General features: G+C 40.8%; 1 protein-coding gene across 8 annotated transcripts in view; it reads left to right on the top strand.

Annotated features, from left to right (window-relative positions):
* jmjd1cb (jumonji domain containing 1Cb) overlaps window positions 1–21,758 on the top strand; it is a 138,647-nt gene that overhangs the window by 115,873 nt on the left and 1,016 nt on the right. For all 8 annotated transcript variants that reach the window (XM_077206089.1, XM_077206091.1, XM_077206090.1 and 5 more), the window contains 18 exons: window positions 143–1,806; window positions 3,817–3,989; window positions 4,436–6,603; window positions 8,090–8,291; window positions 9,020–9,234; window positions 9,431–9,583; window positions 10,603–10,692; window positions 10,808–10,935; window positions 12,662–12,875; window positions 13,674–13,873; window positions 14,162–14,440; window positions 17,146–17,314; window positions 17,396–17,486; window positions 17,659–17,789; window positions 18,232–18,354; window positions 19,661–19,800; window positions 19,976–20,152; window positions 21,372–21,503. In XM_077206089.1, the coding sequence (XP_077062204.1) occupies window positions 143–1,806; window positions 3,817–3,989; window positions 4,436–6,603; window positions 8,090–8,291; window positions 9,020–9,234; window positions 9,431–9,583; window positions 10,603–10,692; window positions 10,808–10,935; window positions 12,662–12,875; window positions 13,674–13,873; window positions 14,162–14,440; window positions 17,146–17,314; window positions 17,396–17,486; window positions 17,659–17,789; window positions 18,232–18,354; window positions 19,661–19,800; window positions 19,976–20,152; window positions 21,372–21,503 (6,449 nt within the window). The remainder of the gene's footprint in view (window positions 1–142; window positions 1,807–3,816; window positions 3,990–4,435; window positions 6,604–8,089; window positions 8,292–9,019; window positions 9,235–9,430; window positions 9,584–10,602; window positions 10,693–10,807; window positions 10,936–12,661; window positions 12,876–13,673; window positions 13,874–14,161; window positions 14,441–17,145; window positions 17,315–17,395; window positions 17,487–17,658; window positions 17,790–18,231; window positions 18,355–19,660; window positions 19,801–19,975; window positions 20,153–21,371; window positions 21,504–21,758) is intronic.

A 21,758-nucleotide genomic window follows, 5' to 3' on the forward strand; every position in this document is an offset into this window, starting at 1 on the left:
CCATTCTTGAATAATCAAGAATGGATCTAGTTTCTTATGCACTCAGCTTGCATTAAATTATTTGCTGGTGGCATGTTTTGTGTCAAAGTTCTTGTTCGTGTTCAAAGTTCTTCCTGACAGAGTGAGTCTCTTTTTTTTCTAGATCCTTCTAAAAACAAAAGCAAGCAGACAAACAAGAGGAGGAAAGCAGATGAAGAAGACAAGAAGGGTAGTCTTAAGCGGCTCAAAACAGAAACGTCTGACCTCTCTGAGAGCAGCGACTCTGAGAACTCTAACAAGCAGAGCGTAGATTCTTCATCAGAGCACAGTTCAGAGAATGAGCTCAAATGCAAGAGCACTTCAAAAGTTCCTGAGGAGGAGGAGAAGTCCCAGGGATCCAAGCCCGTGGATGAGTTGAGTGTAATCAACAGGCTATCTCCCTGGGATGAAATGCAGGATAAAAGCGTCAAGCCAGTGGCCGTGGAGGTAACTCAGCTGGCAGACAGTGAACGGTCTGGAGAAAAGAGATCTCAGCTGCCTCTTCCGGCCTCCTGTACACAGAACCAAGCCTCTGTACCGGCAGAGGTCCAAAGTTGCATTGTCGAGATGAAAAGCACTGTGAAAACCCTCCCCAAGGACCATTACTGCACAGGGACACCTCGGACGCACACGCCCAAGTGCGTGATTGATATCACAGAGGATGCAAACACGCAGCCCAGTTCCAGAGAGAACTCTGAGGCCGTATCGGCCTTGTTGGCATCACAGAAGTGTGATGCCTACATCCCCGAATCGAGACATTTGGTGCTAAACGCCTCCCACTCAGAGTGCAGGAGGCCGGATGGCGAGCAGCAGCAGAACGCTCGCAGCATAGGCAGTAAAATCGAATTCGCCCACTCTGAGGTCATAAGGCCGGTGACATCAGTGAGTGAGTCAGCAGCCCTGGGCGAGAGAGGGAAGCTCCAGCAGCAGTATACATCTATGGTCATTAAAAATGCCTCGCTAACCGAGGACATCAGGAAAACCCATAAACTCAGTCCTTCTCCTGAATCGCCCAAACCTAAGTCCAACTCATCCCCTGACATCCTCAAGCCCAAGTGCAATCCTTCACCTGACATCATAAAGTCAAAAACTCACAGCATTCATGAATCCTCCAAACCCAAACCAAATACATCCCCAGAGGTGTCCAAACATAAACCTCGACACCCTGAAAACCTATCTACAATAGGACGTTTGGCACTCAAACCTGATCCAGATGTACCCCGCTCCAGTTTTAAGCCTGTGCTAGCCCGTGGGGCACTCTGCGAATCCACAAAAAGCCCTCTTGTTGTCGACAAAAATGAGCATTTTACGGTTTACCGGGACCCTGCGTTGGTGCGTCCTGAATCGGACGGCAACCACGTGGCATACCTGCACCCACACCTGCATTCACTACATGGTTCTTCTCACACCACGTGTCTCACACCCAGCTCACACCACCCGTCCCACCTCCTCCCTTCTCCCTCCATGAGCCACTCGGTGCACCACCCACATCTGCTGCCCTCCGTACTGCCCACCATTTCACCAGCCTCTCTCCTGGGCAGCCATTCCCGGCTGGATTCCACAGGACTCGGGCACCTGGCTTTGGCCCACCACCATTCCCACCAGCAGCAGCAGTTCATCCAGCAGCAACAAGGGTTGCTGGCCCAGACACATGGAGGTGCCTCATATAACCAGCTTGGACTCTATCCCATTATCTGGCAGTACCCAAATGGTACCCACTCCTACCAATCTGGGTACAAGTGGGTACATCCAGAGAATGCTGTCAATTCAGACTCCAGCCTACGGAGGGTAAGTGTGTGCGCCTGTCTGTTTACTAGCCCTGGCCATCATAATTTATATAGACCGTATTGCAGCAATGTGCATTGTGAATTAAAATGCACAACGTGTGACTGAGGTTGTTGTCAGGAGATCCCTTAGAGAATGGACAAATACTCTCTCTTTCTCTTGCTGCTGTCAGGGATTGTTTGTTTTGAACTCAGCTTGAAACAATCTACCCTAAAGCAATTAAGCTTAATGTGTGTGAGCATGTGCTTGTATGTGCTGTATCATGTCTGGACACATTTCCTAGCTATTAGAGATACACGTTCATGATAATTCAGTCAAACTTAAAATTTATTTAAAGGGTTAGTTCACCCAAAAATGAAAATTCTGTCTTTAATTGCTCACCCTCATGTTGTTCCAAACCCATAATATCTTTGTTCATCTTCTGATTCAAATTAAGATATTTTTGATGAAATCAGAGAGCTTTCTGACACCCCCATAGACAGCAACGTCATAACAAATTTCAAGGCCCAGAAAGGTAGTGAAGACATCGTTAAAATAGTCCATGTGACTACAGTGGTTCAACCTTAATGTTATAAAGCGATAAGAATTTTTTTTTGTGCACAAAAAAAAAAAATGTATTCAAAAATTTCTTCTCTTCCCCGTCACGGTTCACGTGAGCTCCACGACGCATACATGTGGTGCTGACCCAGGATCCGTCCAATACTGAGCTGCCGTTCTGACGTAGAACCCGGAAGCGCCGCGCTGTTTACAACATGAAAAGCGTCAGAGACTGACAGGGAAGAGAAGAAATTGTTGAATAAAGTCTTAATTTTGGGTGGGGTTTGTGCACAAAAAGTATTATCGTCGCTTCATAACATTAAGGTTAAACACCTGTAGTCACATGGACTATTTTAACAATGTTTTTACTACCTTTCTAGGCCTTGAAAGTGGTGATTACGTCTATGGGGGGTATATCTTAATTTGTGTTCCGAAGATGAACGGAGATCTTACAGGTTTCGAACAACGTGAGTGTGAGTAATTAATGACAGAAATTTCATTTTTGGATGAACTAACCCTTTATGGAACATTCTTAGTCAAATACAAGTTTAGTTCTATTAACAGCTTCAATAGCTATGTTTCCATCCACCTAGTTTTATGCGCATTTTGGGATATCACATATTAAAACGCTGGATGGAAGCACCAAGATGCACATAAATTCTGAAAATGTACATAAAAACGTATGCGCTCAATTGAGTCGGATACATTTTTTTTATCCAATAAGTAAACATGCACATAAGCTATGATGGAAACACTTTAACAGAATAAATTCATTGATCCCCATGAAAAAATGTGACATCGTGACGGGATGGCATAACTGGACAAACCAGCGGATCTCATTGCACAGCAGTTGAAATGCTGTTTTGGTCATTCTAAAATGGCTGAGAAAAGTCTGTCATCAAAGTAGTTCGGTATAATTGCCTACCAGAACTGTCTTACAATACGACATAGGATAATGTGACCTGGTTTTTTGCATTTCGTCTGTGTGCTCTGAGACGCAAGTAATTTTTATATATGAAAATTAGTATATACAATGCCTTTTCCTACTGCAGTAACTTCCATTTTTCTTATATCTTTCTGGTTTTAAGCACCTGTTTATCAGGAAGTGATGATTTTGTTCTCTTCAGCTCACTGGATGGAAACGCTACTTTATCTCCCATTTTTCCCATAAGTTAAATTTGCAACCATGGATGGAAACATAGCTAATGGCATTAAGGGTGTTTTACCTCAGAAAATAATACAATAGTTTCCCTATAGACTTTTTCCATTTCTGTTAACCCAGAATATTTCCAAGATAATGTAACTCAACTGTAATAACTTTGTTTCATATTGCTCATTATAAGCATGTGTAAGAGAAATCACAGAATACCACAGAATAAGAGACAGTCATTCTTATGCACAATTTATTTGCTCTGACTTCTGTCAGAGAACTGTATGTTGCCTTGAGTGCAAAATGACCTTCTGAGTGTGTTACAGAACACTCCCAGCCCCTGGCTGCACCAGCCCACCCCTGTAACCTCAGCAGACAGCATGGGGATTATGAGCCATGTCCCGGGCAGACCAGCCAGTGCAGAGCCTCATAGAACCATCAAGATCAGCTCACACTCCAGCCCGCCACTCTCCAAAACCCCCGGAGAACTCCACAAAGAGTGAGCACGCATACACTTGTGTCTCTCTCTGTCTGTCATTAACACACACGATTAATTTATTACCACAGTCCTGCAGTGCCTGGGACTGTGGCTAGCTGTTAAATACCATGTGACCAGAGGTGGAACAAATGCCATGTGATAGGAGCACTGTACGCTCATTCAGTGACTGTGCGCAGAATTAAACTATTCTATTATACCCCGCTGAATGTCTGTACTCATTTGAACCACCCCCAGTGCAGTTACCTAATATCTGAGAAGGAACATACTGTAGCACCTACCTTAGAATCAATATTAGTCCAGCATCACTATAACTATTGTACAAATCCCTCACGTATTGAAATATTCAATGTGTTTGTTATTTTCAGATATGCAGGTATATCTGAATTATTTTTTTATATCATTCTATTTTTTTACGCTGTTGATTTTTTTTTAAATTGCTTTTTCAGGGATCAGGACAAGAATGTGTTTGTAGACCCTCTGCGTGGCCTGTCCAGTGTCCACCTTAAGCAAGAGCCGGACCGCAGCAGGACACCTAACAACAAGGAGCTACACCGCCTCTACATGGAGTCCCCCCACAGCAAGCAGCAACTACCACCACCACCACGCATGCCTCAGGATGGGCCAGACCGCACCAGCAAATATAAAGAAGAGAACCGCCGCATCCTTCTGGAGAGCATTGAAATGGCCCCCTTCACAGCCAAGATTCGCGCCGGAGAGACTGAGCGTGAGCCCTTCTCCCGCATTTCCTCCCAGCACAAAAGCCATGAGAAAGAGGTGGAGCACTCTGTGGCTGATCTGTACAAGTACAAACACTCTATATCCCAGTCCCTCCCGCAAACCAACTACTTCACTACGCTGTCAAATAGCGTTGTAAACGAGCCACCACGACTTTTCCAATCCAAAGATCTCAATCCGTACTTCGACAAGGCACCCACAGCCTCTAGCCCCTTGTCTTTGAGCTCGTATAACTCTAGCCACACCAAGTCTTTGTCCAAGCCTCCCCCTCTCATTAAGCACCAGCCAGAGGGAGAGGGACTGGTGGGCAAGATCACCGAACAGCTCAGTCAACAAACACCCATACACTCACTCAGTACCTCAGTGGTGACACTCAGTGAACGCTGCAGCCCAGCCATCTCTCCCTCAAGTCAGCCCAAGGGCATGCCAGCCTTGCGTAGAGCACCAGTCTTTCGCCCGCCCACCCAGCAACCGCTTGACCGCAAGGAGGGGGCCTATGGTCGCCTTTCCCCACCCACACTCACCCCCATCCAGCCCGTTAGCTCGGCGGGAAAGGTGTCAGAACAGCAGAAACCACCAACCCTGCTTCCAGAGCTCAGGGACGAAAAAAGCGGAGCCGAGCTGGGCTCGGCCGATTCCTGGCAGACTAGCGGGGAAGCAAAGAAACACGAGAAAGTGGCCTGGCATTCAGAGAATAGCCAAGTGAAGCCGCAGGCAGCCATGGCATCTGTTATTGTCCGCCCTTCTACTTGCATAAAATATGACGGTTCTCTAGGTCCCAAGATTGCCTCCAAAGAGCAACTTGGTGGCAGATTGTTTGCTGGCCGCACTCAGTCAGACTGCCTGAAAGTGGCCGAGAGCAGGGAATCTGGGAGGGTCATCCTACCAAACACAAATTTGGGGGATCCCAGTGATCAGTACAACAAAAACCTGATTAGAGCATCACCAGGTGTCATTCCCAGCTCAGTAGCAGTTGTGGCCAATTCTGTGTGCAACACCAGGACTAATGAAGCCATTTCTACTGCCAGCAGCACGTTTAGCATGCAGAGCTACAATGGAGCAGATCTGTCGTCCTCCCTCTCTGGCACTAGTGGCAGTTCCAGACTGGAAAGCACTGCTTCCAAAATCCGCCCTCCCACTGTTGTTGAGTCACAGGAGGGAGGTTCGAGAACCACCTCTCCTAGTTCGCTGCCTCAAGCCGGCTCTGCTGGCTCCACACAGGCTTACTCGGGGAACTATGTTCACCTAAAGAAGGCCAAAGCGGCTCTGGCTGCGGCACAGTCTCGTGGTTCCAGCAGTGCCTCTGAAAGTGAGAGCAGTAGTGTTAGATCATCTCAGGACTCGCCCACCATTGCCCAGGATAATTCCATGCCCAGCAATCCTCCCAGCAAAGCCAGTCCATTGCCCAACGGACAGCCAGCACAGGTGTGTCAGTCTAACTACCACAAGCTCAAGAAAGCCTGGCTCACACGACACTCGGAGGAGGACAAAAACACAAACAAATCTGAAAAAGGCGGGAATCCCATATCTGAGCTAATTAAGCCATGCTCCGTCAACCTGATTGCCCCTGCATCTAATGAAGTGGATCTAGGCAAAGACAACAAAGTACAAGAGGACAAGCTGTCTCAGGAGGACAGAAGGACACGGCGTACCCTCAAGCGTTCCTACGAATCGGGCTCGGAGAGCGGTGATGATTCAGACTCTAGTGAGAGCAAGTTGGAACAAAGGACAAAACGGCAACCCAAGCCTACTTACAAAAAGAAGCAGAATGACCTGCAGAAAAGGAAGGGAGACAATGAAAAGGAGGAGGATGAGTTAAAGCCAAATGGTATTTTCCGGAGTGCCAAGGAAAAAACCAAGCTGAAGCTCGCCAGTACTAGTAAGTGCACCTTAGTTCACATCACAGTTTGAACATGCGTTTTTAGTACACTGCAAAATCATTTAGCTTGCCCGGCCTCCCAAGGGTCTTAGTACATTTTCAAGGAAATTTTAGTTTCTACACATTTGATATAAGATAAAGTGAATATGTAAGTACATGTTCCAAGTGTTATTGTATTGAAATTATTCCCAGAATAAAGGCTTTAAAATGTAGTAACTTCCTCCACCACTGAACCAACTTTTTTTTGGATAATGTTACCTAGGCTAGAACTTATTTTAACCAATACCTAAATAACGGTTTAGACATTTTAAACTGTTTTTGTACTGCAGGCATTTTTAGTAGTTAATAGATAATAGTACATAGCAATTCAATGCTGATTAAATTACAATTCATTCCAGCTTTTATTACATGTTGGTAACAATTTTCAGTATTTATTTGTAAATTGCAATTCAATGCTGATTAATATTAATGTAATAAAGGTCACAGCAATAATAGCAAATAATGATAGTTTAGAAACAGACTCAGTAAAGAAGAACCTCAAAATGTTAAATATTTAATTAATCTTAAATGGTAACGCTCACAGCGTAGAGGAGAATGACAGCGCCACTACTTTGAATATTAAGAATTTTGGCATAAACATGTAAATTACATACATACAGTAAAATGATTGACAATGAAAAAATTACAATAGTGATTCAAATATTTAATACAAACTAATAAAGGTTTGTACTGGTCTTATTCATCTGGTCTCACACACAATGAAAACTTCTTGTTCCTTTGAGTTTGGAAAATTTGTTACACACTGTAATCATCAGAATATCTCTCCTCCTGTCACTGAAAGTGTCCAGTTTAAAAAAAAAATACTTCTTACGAACACTCATTTTAAGTAGCGTTTAATCAACTAGGTGCCTATTGCACATTGAAAATATACTTGACCGGTAATAAATTGTACTATTTAAAAAAAATCACAATTTATTGAATTGTTTTCCCACTCATATACATGTATATCACACAATATGGAAGTAAAATGGATTGTGAATGCCATTGTGAATGTTACATGTTAACTGTGTGTGAGAAAGAGACCAAGGTGTGTTTGGTGAACATCTGGATGGCAGCTGTGCAAATAGCTTTTCCTAGAATTCTCACGTTTATGTGGAAAACATCTCCAAGAGCACTTGGGTTTTTATTAGCGCTTTCTGATGATTGCTGTGAGCAAAATGGAGCCTCTTTGTAACTGCATAGCTTCTAATGCTGTTGGTCACTGTAACGGTACAGCAGGTCACAAATGTCAGTTATGCTTGCTTGTGGTTAGATCTAAAACATTAACTCTTCAAACCCTGCACACTTCTCTCACCATCCGCTTCGAGTGATATACTGATATATCCCAGCAACGCTAATTATTGAGTAATAAATGTGGTGTTTTTATGCAATACATTGTTTAATGGATGAAGTAATGGAATCTATGATATGCAATCTGTGGAAATAGATGGTATTCCCCGATCAGTACTGAAGGACTGGAGGAAAGTAAAGAAGCTAAAACAGACGGGCGAGTCCTTCTTGCAGGATGACTCGTGCTCTGAAATCGGACCCAACTTACAGAAGTGCAGGGAGTGCCGCTCCATCCGCACCAAGAAAGGGGAAGAGTCTGTCCACTCACCTGTCTTCTGCCGCTTCTACCACTTCCGCCGGTGAGTATAAAGTGAGGAGCTACGTACCATATTTACTGTGCACCCATCAGGCTACATGGTAATAGCAATAATTTGTGTAGTGTAGTAAATAGGAAGGGGTGTTGCTGCCGCACAAATATTCAAAAACTAGTGCAGTAGACAATAGACAATATAAAATCAATACAAAATAGAGAACACGTTAAGAAAAACAGAAGATGGTTGTTTCTAGGTTTTAGAAATGATGAAATAGCTTTTTGCAAAATGTGGATTACATGGTCTTAAAATAATTAAATCTCTACTTGTCTGACAATTAGTAAACAACATTTCCTTAAGCATGAGTCATTTGAATTGAACCTTGTTAAACTGTAGCTATCTCACAATTAATAGTGTTTAAAAGATTTATAGACGTTATTGAGTCCCATCGGTGGGCACAAAGTAAATGTAGATTTGTGTTTTTTAGTGGCAAAGATTGAGGCATGGATTCTAACTATTTTTGACGTGTATAAAAATACTTACCGTTGCTAGGCGCCTTGATGGTTGTCTTTAATTATTCTTTCCATTTAAAATAGGCCAGGCTCATCTGGGTTGTTCTATGAAACGAGTCTAATGTCATCTCACAGAATGCACTAGTATTAAGTACTTGTGCTTTTTAACCGTGTCTTGTGTCAACGGTTTTCTCATTTTGTTGTTATAGAATTGCTCTTAGGAAAGGAAATAAACTAATTGCTCACTCTCCTCCTCATTTCCAGCCTCTCGTACAGTAAGAACGGAGTGATCCGGATTGATGGCTTCTCCTCTCCTGATCAATATGATGAAGAGGCGCTCAGTCTCTGGGCTCCTGATGGTTATGAAGAAAACAACCTGGACCTGGAGACCTCTAAATACATCCTCAGCTACATTGGAGACAAATTCTGTCAGCTGGTTTTAACTGAGAATACTGCAACTACATGGATAAAGAAAGATGGTGCGTTATACTGCCCAATAGGGCCTTTCCTATTTATTTAACAGTATTAAAACATACATACCTCCTAAAACATTGTTATCAGTACACCATTATATTTACAGCATAATGTAAGTGAAAAGTGAGAAAGGAAAAAGAAATAGTGGGTGAGCTCTGTGAATGTCCGTTTCATCCTTCTCCTGTTTGCTTTGCTCTGCAGCCAAGATCGCCTGGAAAAGAGCGGTGCGCGGAGTGAGAGAGAGCTGCGACGCATGTGAAGCCACATTGTTTAACATTCACTGGGTCTGCCAAAAATGTGGATTTGTGGTGTGTTTGGACTGTTACAAAGCCAAGGAGAGAAAGAGCTCCAAAGGTCAGTCGTCATTTTCATATTCACCTTTGAACACAGACTGGGCTTGTACTCTCCTGCTGTTGATATGCAGTAGCCTCAAAAACCCTAACTGGACTGGAAAAAAGCCCAGATATTTAAAATGCTGGGTGCCAAAAAGGTCTCTAGTTAATTCTTCTGCCTTATTTATTTTTATTTACTTTCTTTTTACAGTAGTGACCTGTAGCTGTCAGATTTTCGTGTGTTGTTAAATGTGAAAATATTATGCCAATATTTAAAAATTGTATTATATATATATATATATATATAATTTAAATGTGACGGAAAAACAAAACACTAAACTTGGTTATGGTATTTACAATTATTTACTAAAAAAGGCAAACTTACAGCTACAGGTTTTATTTTACCATGCAAAAAAAATGCATGGAAAACAAAAAGCTCACAGCAAAAAGCATACATTGACTATAACATAATCAGTTATTCATTTTTCATTGTCTCTCTCTCTTTTTTTTTTATGATTCGATGAAAGACTTAACTGTGTTCAGTTTTTTATATAAAAGTAAAATGAATAAGCTTAAAATACAATTAATGAAGACGTCATAAAAGGTATAAGTTATGACTGCTGGTGTGTAGTTTTCGCTTTGGTTTGAATGGCAGCTCTTGTGTGTGTTTGTGTGCTGTACGATGTGGCAGTTGTTCTAGGACTGTCTAGCTCAGCTGTCTCAGGGGGTTGAGATGTGCCTCTATCTCTTCCTCGTCTTTGTTCGCCTCATTTAAGTCCCTCATTCCTGCTGCAGATCTTCCTGTCTTCTCCAGGCTTGAATTCTGCTGCAGGGCATAAAAAAAACCTTCAGCTCTAGAGGTGTCATTTTTGCTGAATCACATCTGTGCATCTTTTCCTAAAAGGCTCAGAGCTCCTTATTTACTTTGAAGCATTAACACCACGGCTTCTCTACGGGAAAATGGGCCAGTGACAGCGCCCTTCTCTGTGCGGGTTGTTGCTCTCAGTCTCTGTGAGTAATCCACCTTTTTTTATTCTGCAGATAAAGAGCTGTACACCTGGTTGAAGTGTGTCAAGGGACAGCCTCATGATCACAAGCACCTGATGCCAACACAGATCATTCCAGGAACTGGTACAGAAAGAGATGCTTTCACTCTGGCGTGATCCCAGATTGCTTGTAGTTACGCCTTTGGGTGGAAGTAGAGAAAGTGTTCTTCTTTGGCTTATTTGTTTTGTCTGTGTTTTAGTTCTAACGGACTTGGTGAACGCTATGCACATGCTCAGGGAGAAGTACAGCATTAAATCACACTGCTCGTGTGCTGTGAAGCACAACACCTTCTTGAACAAACTGCCATCCACCAATGGCGTCTCCCAGGTATGTGTGTCAACGGGCAGACCATAGTCAGGGTTGATGGCATTTTGTAATTTTACACGAATGCAAATGTTTGGTTGTGGGACTGGATGTTGAGAATCTGATGTCAGTACACTTCAAAAATGATTTTCCTACTTAGTATTTTTGTCTTGTTTTCCAATAGAAATATCTAAACATTCATAAGGTAAGACGCTACAGGCATAGCACTGGTCAGTTTTGAGATTTTGGGTTATTTGGCTTTTCATAAGATGTTGTTTCAGACTAATCGAAAGAAAATATCCAACATACTCATTTAAGGGTTTACTTTGTTGTACTTTTTCTATTTGCATATGTAGATTTCAATTCCAATACATATCTTTAAAGTCCATTTTCTCAAAATGAGTTTTTTCTCCTGCACTGAGCCAGAAATCTTCACTTCAGTAGCACTTACATACACCACACATTACATTTTATTCCTACCCATATTCTAAAGCTTTTTACATAGGTGTTTGTTTATATATCATTTGCCTGATTTTTTATCATTTGACAACATTTTATTTCTAAAAACATGGTGATTTTTTTTTTCTGGCTGTTGACAGTATTTTCTGATTATGTATGGAGTGATAAAAGAGATATCCAGAATACATTTGACTCTAATATGTCAACAAAATTAAACTTTGAACCTGAAATTTCAGACCTGGCTTTATCCAGTGTTCCAGATTTATTTTTTGGAAATATGCAAATTAATGTGTTGTTATTTATTTAATGTCATTTGCATATGTAAACATAATATTTTAGAAAACTTGTAATACAATTTTTTTATAATTAATGGGAAAGTATGATTATATTAATTAGTTAATTTATTTTTTAATCCTATTCATCTGGGGTGTCTTGCCATTAATCAAGACATTTACTTGAGAAGCAAAATTACATCTGCCAATGGGGTAATTCAAAGGGAAAAGAAGTTTAGTTTTTGAGCACCATTGGCAGATTTTTAACTCACTTAATTTTTTCAGAAAACAAGACTTAACGTGTTATCATTTTGCATTTCATGTAAATATATCTTTATTTTAGAATTTACTCGACAAAGATAAAAAGCAGTGCAATCTTAAGAGAGACAAATATTGACAAATGAATTGCTCCTAGCACTATTATAATCATTTAAATCTGTTAATTCCAAGGAATGGTATCAGACATACAAATGGAAATCTGCCTCAGCAATTTCTGTAAAATGATTCAATGCCAAATCCAGTAATCACATGATAGGTTCATCCTGACCAGCGTGAGAAAAGTAATGGATACCATGTTACAACACTGTATGTTTGCTACTTCAGCAGTGACCTGGTGTGACTCAACTCAATTCTGTTCAATAGATTGCACTGTTGATTGTTCAGCCAGTAAAACATTAATACATTTTGACTACACGATCAGATGTGATTTAAGGCCTTAAGACAGTACATCCCATTGAGCCTACATCCCAAACCATACATCTATCCCTCTCAGCCAGATTTCCGTTCACATGAAATGAAATTGGGCATCAGCCTTGAGTACGCCTCATGAAAGTGCGTGCTCTCAGTGTAAACACAAACTCTCACTCTCTCTCAATCACGCACAGATTTTCACATTCTGTTCTGAGTTGGAATGTTGAGTTCAGTCCTGGTTCATCTCTCAACCACTAAAAGTCCACAATATTTCCCCTCACTTTCCTCAAACTGCTGAGCTGTCTCTGACACACTCTTTCTTTTCACAGGTGTTACAGAACGTGCTCAATCACAGCAACAAAATCTCTCTGTGTAAGCCTGAGGGCGGCCAGCAGAACTCCTCTCTGAAGGTGGAGGCCAATGGAGGGAGCAGTCCCGTCAGCGACACCAGCACGGACAGCAAGTTCACCCCGCCCGAGTCCCAATCGCCTCTGCACTTCCTGGCCGATCTGGCCGAGCAGAAGTCCCGCGAAGAAAAGAAGGGTGGGTACTAAACAATAAAACTACAATAAAAAAAAGGTACGATTGAAGTTATTGGTAGCCAGGTGCCGGAGGTCTGCCAGCTGCCCCGTGTTTTTCCTTTCTCTGCGAGCATGTGCGTGCTTGACAGGCCGCCAAAATTCCACAATCCTCACATTTAGTGGTGTACGTTACAGGCCTTCTCAGTTGTGAGCTCCCACAGTCTAAAGAGCTCACCTAACCACATGTTTATCCAGTTCTTCAGCTGCTCTCACATGCCGAACATGCTGCTCTCTCCAAATGAACTGCACTTAAAAGACCATCAGCCCTGTGGTCGTTGGCACACGTTCAGTTCAATTTGTTGCCCAGTGCATCATATAGAAGTTTCTTCATTAAGCAGCTGTGCTTAAGCTACATTTTTTGATAAGTCTAAATTTTGTTTGTTTTATGTCCGCTCTTAAAATATATTAATATATTTTACTTTGCTCGTTTTTTGAGCAGTATATTGTTCTCGGTACTTGAAAAAGGGCCTAACCTCAAGATATTCTCCGCTGTTCTCTAGATATGTCTCATATACCTTTTCAACCAGCAGCATGATTTGAGGCATTTGAAGTGGTAAATCTAATCCAAAAGGTTATGGGTTCCGCTAGTTACATTTCACTGCAACTTTAAATCATAATAAAAAGTCCCACTAAATCAGTTTCCTTACAAAACATTTTGGAAATGTTTCGGCGAAATGTTTTACCAAAAGTCTTACTATGATGTGAAAGAGATTGAAATCTGAGGTTTGAACAGTTGTACACCTGTGCTTCTCTCCTGCAGAAAATAAGGAGTCACTTGTTGGGAAGATAAAAGAGGAGAAGGATCAGTCAGATCCTTTGGAGTCTCTGCACAGTAAAGCATCATCCCTGGAGCAGGGATCAACCCTACGAGACCTCCTCACCACCACCGCAGGCAAGCTGCGCCTGGGCTCCACTGATGCTGGCATCGCATTCGCTCCTGTGTATTCCACTGCCTCACAGGTCAGAAAAGCAACATCTACTGATCATACTCAAACAGATAGACTGTATTAGCATATACAAAGATGGCAACATACACACCCAATCAAATGTATGCACATGCTTGACTTTAAAAAGCTTTTGATCTAAAGGTTTTTGTTTAAAATTAGCTTTTTAGTAATTATTAGTAATAGTAATAATAAGGAATGACTTGGCGTTTCCATACTTTTGACTGGTGGACAATATAAATATACAAAAACTAATGTTAATTTTCCTAAAATAACTTATAGTTTCATTTGTCGTCTTCCACAGATTGTCAAGAGTGGTCGCAGCATGCCCAACATCTTGGATGACATCATCGCCTCTGTGGTGGAGAACAAGATCCCGGCGGGCCGTGGCACCAAGCTGAACCTGAAGCACGAGCCTCTGGAGGAGCCCAAAGCAGAGAAAAAGAAAGCAGTGGAAGAAACGCCCAAACTGTACACTGACATCTCTCACTGCTGGCTCTACGAACGCAGGCTGCTCTGGCTCAAAGACCACCGCAATAGCAGCAACTGGAAACTTTTCAGGGAGTGCTGGAGACAAGGACAGGTCTGTGAAACAAACCCACAAAAATACAGAATCTTACATTACCTTCTGTTCTGCTGGATGGGTGGTGCTTTTGAAGCCAAAAAACGGCAAACTAATCCCAATTCTCACGTAGTGTTTTGGGTCACTCCTCTTGAGGCTTTTCCACTGATATTCTTGCTGCTAGGATAATCATAATAATTTTCTGTACCTCTCAGTGTTACAGATAATCATTATCCATCTATACTTGATTTTGTTTCCTTGATTATATACATGGATTACCGTGTCCCAGTGAATTTCCATATTTTGTGTCCTGAGGACTACGTGGAAAATGAACTAAGCATCAAATATAAATTGCCACTGGCGAGTGTATGAAACAGTGTTAAGGTGTGGTCACATTAGCAAAATTTCAGGGACATTTGGCATGGAAAAAGCGTTGAGATGTATTAAGCACTGCTCACACAGAAATCACTTTCAAACCAAGCAGCTTTCTGTTGGTCAGCGCGGTGAACTGTGTGGGTGATTCCTATTGCAATGACTGGATTTCTGCCATGAATTTTCACAAATGTTCGCACCTTTTCTTGCCAGTTGGTTTGATTATCAAATCGCAGAAGCTGAAATTTAATTATATAAATATAGTCTTACGCATGTTTCAGAGTGAAGCGCTTCAGTACGTTCTTTTACAAGCGAGGAGCTCACGATCCAGTGTTTTTAGTGTCTCAGAGCAGCTGGTTTTGCTGCTCCACATAAACTTTCATCTCTGCAAGTGATGTGCATTTGAAAACACAATAACGCCAACCGTATTCCAAAATTTGTAATGAGAAATCTGTTAAAGACAAGTTTTAAGGTCTCCCTGTCGAAATTTTCACCAAAATAAAAGTTCTGTGGTTTAACATTTGAAATCAAAGAAAATACTTTTTGCTTTTTTTGGGGTAAAATATTAATAATAATTAGTATGTTAAATTTACAATAATAAAAATGATAATATCACTATTTATGTCAAATTTGGTAAATGATGCAAAATTTTGGTTAACACAATCTCTGCTACCCCTGACTAGTGTCTCTTTAACTCAGCAGACAGTTTTTGTCTGGTTTGTCTTACTTAAGTCTGCATTATATGTGCAGTGTGTGTCCAGAGAGAAAGGTGCCATACATTAGAGACCATTTATTCAGTGTCTACTTCACAAAGGCAAATATAGACATTAAGTGCTTTGATAAGATGTAATGCCTCTTCACATGTGCTGCTCTAATGCAGAACATTTCAAGTGAGCATATACTGTAAGGTACTTGACAATGAAATCTGCTTTCCTCTAATGGACAGCAGGATACAGAAGAGGTGTGAGGTTGAAATCTTGAGGCATACATCCTTTTTCAATAGTCACACGCAAACAGAAGTCTCTGGCTGCATCCCAAAATCAGCCGCTTTACCCATTACTCCACTTTCTGCACCAAAAGGGCTGTGGATGCCATCTTATGGCGAGATTCAGTAATTAATTTGGCACAGCACTCATAGTGCATAGACATTAGTGTGCATTACATGTGAATTGGCTGTACACTCATTATTTGGGTGCATTAAAGGACTGAATGAATTCACTCAATATTGCCCACTATGGTTTTGTACATCACTTCAAATGGCTGTATAGTACACTAGATAAGGGTATAGAGGGTGATTTTGGACACAGCCTCTGTCTCTGCCCCTCTGGGTTTGAGCTGCACTTCCTTTTCCAAGATGACATTTATTGACTTCTGCTCAGTGGACCATGACTTTACAGCTCTGCAGGAAGTAAACTGACATTATGAATTGTTGGTCTCTCAACACATAGGCTTTCTTGGAAAACCTAGTAAGCTGCCTATGTAGGGAGAAAAAGGGTAGACATTGTTATTATGTTTCTTTCTAAAATTTCTGAAATAGTCAGCAATTAGATTAGACAATAGACATCATCGCAAATATTCATCAGAGAAGGCAGTTCTAGAATAAATAGCCGTGATCTCAGTGGAAAAATCCAAGATAAGAGAAGACATGAAAAAAGTCAGTTTTATGTTACTGTAGGTTCATATGAGATTGTTTGCCTGTGTATATTTAGCTGCCTATGTAGTGCACCCCTTTTTGAGGGTGTACATAGCCTTGCTTGTGGATGTTTTTAGGCTGATCTGTTGTCTGTTTTTAGAATTTTCAGGACTTTTGAGAAAAACAAATAATATTAAATGCTTCTTCAGTTTGCACAGTCAGGCCAGCAGTTTCAATTTTTCCTTACTTTACCACAAATGATTGGTCAATTTTTATTTGAACCAATATACATTTTTTCTTCACAAAAATATTTTTACAAAAAGAATATTTGGAAATAGAGAACAAAATGAAAAGCTGGAAATGAAGCCGCTATAATGTACATTCATATTTATAATGTAAATTCATATTTATGAAGCACAAACCTCGCCTGAAAGGGAAGATGACTGATCCATCGACTCGCTCGAAACATCAGTGTGCCATCCTTATTATTGAGCTCTGCAATTTCACAGATGCTATTTTGGCACTCAGTTTATCATAAACTCACAGATTAAAGGCTTTTCAAAAAATGTAAAGCTACTTTAGTCTTTAGAGTAATCCATCTTGCAATGTCTTTTTTTAACCAGACCTCATTTTTGTTTCCACTGTTCAAAAAGTAAGTCTTGGTAGTGTTTGTGATCTCAGCTGTCATTAAAAGGCTATTTCCTGTGTGCTGTTTTTACAGCCTGTGCTGGTCTCTGGGGTGCACAAGAAACTCAACGCCAGCTTGTGGAAAGCAGAATCCTTCAACCAAGAGTTTGCTGATCACCAGGGAGACCTCTTGAACTGCAAGGATGGAGTAATGTCCAACTCGGGAGTCAAAGAATTCTGGGACGGGTTTGAAGATCTCACGAGTGAGTGCCACCTGAAGTAGACAAATAAGCATTTATCTAATTGGTCTGTTTCCATTTATGCTGATCACGCTCTCTCTACAGAGCGTCCCAAGTCTAAAGATGGAGAAAGCGTGGTGTATCGACTGAAAGACTGGCCCTCAGGCGAGGAGTTTATGGCTTTGATGCCCTCCAGGTACCTCATGACCTTAGGAACACAAGAAGTAGATTTGCTAAGTAGCCATTTAGAAATTGGTTTAGGGGTTGTGAATGCTGTTTCACGACACTAAACATATCATTCGTACATTCTGATCGGATATAGCTCTGTTTTAGTCTTGTTTTAGCATGTGCGTCATCTCATTGTGTAGGTATGATGATCTCATGAAGAACCTCCCCATGCCTGAGTATTCAGACCCCGAGGGAAACCTCAACCTGGCCTCCCATCTGCCCTCCTTCTTTGTGCGGCCGGACCTGGGCCCGCGCCTCTGCTGCGCTTACGGTACTGTGTCTCTCACACACTCACAGGCAGATTTATTAGTAGCTTGCTATGTTTACTGCATTTTTTTACTGTGGAAAAATTAATAATTTCATTAAAAATTATATTAACTTACTGGAAGGATCTCATCAAACATGTCATATTTCACCCCAAAAGAAAATAAAAAAGAACTTTTGCAAAAAGAAAATGTGGCCTATTTTAGGACCGTTTATATTGTTTGAATTGTGGCATTGTTTTCATGATTATTAAGAAAATAGAATCTGACGTTACTGTAAACCAAAAATGATGTACTATTTCCAAAGTATTTGTATATCGTTGTAGTATTTGTTATATTGCCTAATTATACTTCATTTAAATGGGATTGAAATTAAATTAAACGATAATGAAAAACTGAAGCCTGTTTTGATAACATGCTGACTTGAATAATGTATGATCCATGTCACAGGTGTGGCGGCATCTCAGGAGCAGGACTTTGGCACAGCTAGCCTGCACATGGAGGTGTCTGACATCATCAGCGTGCTGGTTTATGTTGGAGTGGCAAAAGGGAATGGTGTCCTTTCCAAAACGGGTAAGCCTGAGAGCAGCTCGCCACACAACAGCCTGTCCGTTATCTTGGTCAGCCGTGTTAGAGAAAGAGACGGCGGGGGAAAAGCCTCTGCTAGAGCTGAATTGTTCCAAAAACCCCTGAGCTCAGAGGGAAAAAAAACACACACACAGAACATGGTTTCCACCCTGGAAACAATGAAATGTGAGAGATGCATCTGGAATGAGTTTTCCCTGCCTGTACATGGCCATAGCAGCACTGCAAAGAGCTTTTCTCTGCACTCATTAGATTAAATCAGTAAAATCTCAATCCAAAACAAGTTTCACATTAAAAGGGCTATATTACTATGGTATCAACTCAAAACCATTTGTATTTTTACATGACATCATCTGCGCTCTCTCTGATCGTCTACAGTTAATTGTCTGATGGGTGTCCACTACAGTAGACAGTTCTCTAAAAGCCATTTTAACTATTCAGGGTATGATGTCACATCTGAAGCACAATGGTTCTCAAACTTTTTGACTCAAAGGTCCATATATATATTAAGATATTTTAAAACTTGGCAAAACTAGAAACATTTATGGTAAATATAAATATGCCTATGGTGCTTTAAGATTTTATTAATTTCATGACATATCCCAATCTAGAAGTCCCACTTTTAAAATTAGGCTACCTCATATATCCAGGATTTCCAGGTTGTAGAAGGGATGAATGAAACCGAAGGGGTGACCCGAGTTCAGAGATCGGCTCCTGGTCCACTTTGATCACTTTCCTCACTGTCCTGCTCCGATCTAACTAATTTTGAGTAGTTTTTTAGCTATTTTAATGCTTGTTTTGTCTTAAATCGTTTAAGTTGCCTTGAATGTTTGCTGAGGTCACGGCCCCCTGGTTGAGAACCACTGCCATTGGTGATCACATTGACCCTAAGCAAAAATGTCTTCATAAGTCATGAAAACATGCATTCATCAAAGAGATGCAGCAAGACCTTATTGTACTGGCATAGTTCACACTGACGTTCATCAGTGTGATCGTGGTTGTGATTTCTGAACAACATTTTTTCGTCTTACTTTTTGGTCGTAATTTTTAAGTCATTTTAGTTATTTTCATTTCTTCGTGTGTCCTCTCTTTCCTACTCGATGGCCATTCTATTTTTAAACCACTGTCTCAGACACGAGGAGTATATATATAAGCCAGACTCGCACACACACTTCTCCATTCATTTTTAAACATCGCTCCGTCTTCAAAGGGGGAAGGCTTTATAATAAATCAAGCTGACTGTGTGATGTGTTTGCTGTGTAACCGCATGAATGTGTTTGTGCCAAACACACAGGAGTGCTGAAGAGGCTGGAAGAGGAAGATCTGGATGACAACGTAAAGAAAAGATTAAAGGACTCGAGCGAGACTCCCGGAGCCTTGTGGCACATCTACACGAGCAAAGACGGCGAGAAGATTAAAGAGTTCCTGCACAAGGTTATTTTGATCTGATTTAAAATAATACAGTGGATCACTGAGGCGACGCTCACTCCCTCTCTCTGAGCGAGTGTCCTCGTAAAACCTTGCGTTCTTCTAGCACAAGGGAGTTTTATAGGATTCATTTAACATGTTTGCAGGGATGTTGATTTAACTGAAAGTTTGTGCGTGACAGGTGGCGAAAGAGCAGGGCGTGGAGATCCCAGCGGATCACGACCCCATCCGTGAGCCGGTCTGGTACTTGAGCCGTAAGCTCCGTCAGCGTCTGCTGGATGAACACGCCGTCCAGGGCTGGACTGTGGTGCAGTTTCTGGGTGATTCAGTCCTGATCCCTGCAGGAGCTCTGCACCAGGTCTCGTTACACTCATCCACATCGTGATATGTTCTCGATTCAGAAGTATACATTGTATTATTGATTATTCAGACCAAAAAAGCCCACTTGATTGACATGGAAAGCAACAAAGCTTAAGCTAACAAAGCTTATGCTAACAAGTGTTCAGACACTTAAGTCTGAATGTCATTTAATTCTTTAATACAAAATCTGCCAATTCTATTCACTTCACTTTACTCCTGTAAAGCCTGACATATGAAATCAGAGAAATTCTATCTTTTTTTTTTTTTTAAATGGAACAGTTTATCGAACCTTTAGACAAAATATATGCAACAAAAGTTTGCATATATGTTTTTGTTGAGTATCATACTAGATAGATCTGGCTTTTATGGCTCATATAGAATGATGTAGGAGAATATGGGGCTCATACAGGGAAAAATACACTATTTAATGCAGTTGCTGATATTTATATGGCCAAAAAGGAAGATGAGATTCTGATAGCTTGTAATGTAAATCAATGAGATTTGAAGACTACTTGCATAAAATACAGACAAATATCAGTTGTCATGCTATATGCATATATAGTTAGATGATATTTAAATGCTTAGTTTAATCATCAATATCCTGTACTTTTTATTGGGGAGGCAAAACATTTATGCAATGTAATACAATGATGATGACAAATAAATGTTCCTCAAAAGCCTAATGTATCATTTGATACTCACATCTGAACATGGTTTTTCTGAAAATAATATATGGATCATCAGGAAAACCTAAGTTGCTTCACTCCAGTATGTGCTCATCTTAAAATATTACGAACAATGTAAAAGTTATTTTATTATTCACTTTATAAAAATGAGTAAAGATTTCACAGCAAAAAGACATTACCTGAAGGAGGACAGTTTTAGAATTATAATAAAAATGCCTTTGACTTCCTAAAAAAGTATGATCTATCCATCAAACAACAGAAGGCATGTAGGCTTGATTGTAGATTACTAGTAGGTTGTGTACAACAAAATGTAGGCTTTATAGGACTATTTACATTTAATTTATTTACAATTAAATAATTTTACAATTATAAACAATTAATGTTATTAAGGGAAGGTGTGCGTAAATAATGAGCCAATCACAGACACACTTCCTCTTTCTGTACTAGCTAAAGTTCCAGAGTACCCGCAGCATCTTTATGATATAGTCCCATCGGTGCACACTCACGTTTGTGTGTGTGTCATCCGTACAGGTGCAGAACCTTCACAGCTGTGTCCAGGTGATCAATGACTTCGTCTCTCCGGAGCATGTGGTGCATTCGTTCCACTTAACCCAGGAACTCAGATCCTCCAAAGAGGAAATCAACTATGAAGATAAGCTACAGGTAGAGTTCAAACGCACAGGAACAATCACCTCAGCATTTACTGGAATCTGTTATATACTCAATATTTATATTTTCAGATGCATTTTACGACATGAGATCGCATTAAGGTTACACATATCAACGTTCCTCAGGTCCTTAAAAAGTGTTGGAATTCATTTTGATCAAATTTAAGGTCATAAATATCTTAAAAGTTTTTAAGGTCTTACATTTGGGGGCCAAAAAACAACAACAGGAATAGCATTTCAAAATAAGAGT

Source organism: Siphateles boraxobius, unplaced genomic scaffold, assembly GCF_051911475.1.
Source record: "Siphateles boraxobius isolate OS27281-9 unplaced genomic scaffold, OSU_SipBor_1 55, whole genome shotgun sequence".
Lineage (NCBI taxonomy): Eukaryota > Metazoa > Chordata > Actinopteri > Cypriniformes > Leuciscidae > Siphateles > Siphateles boraxobius.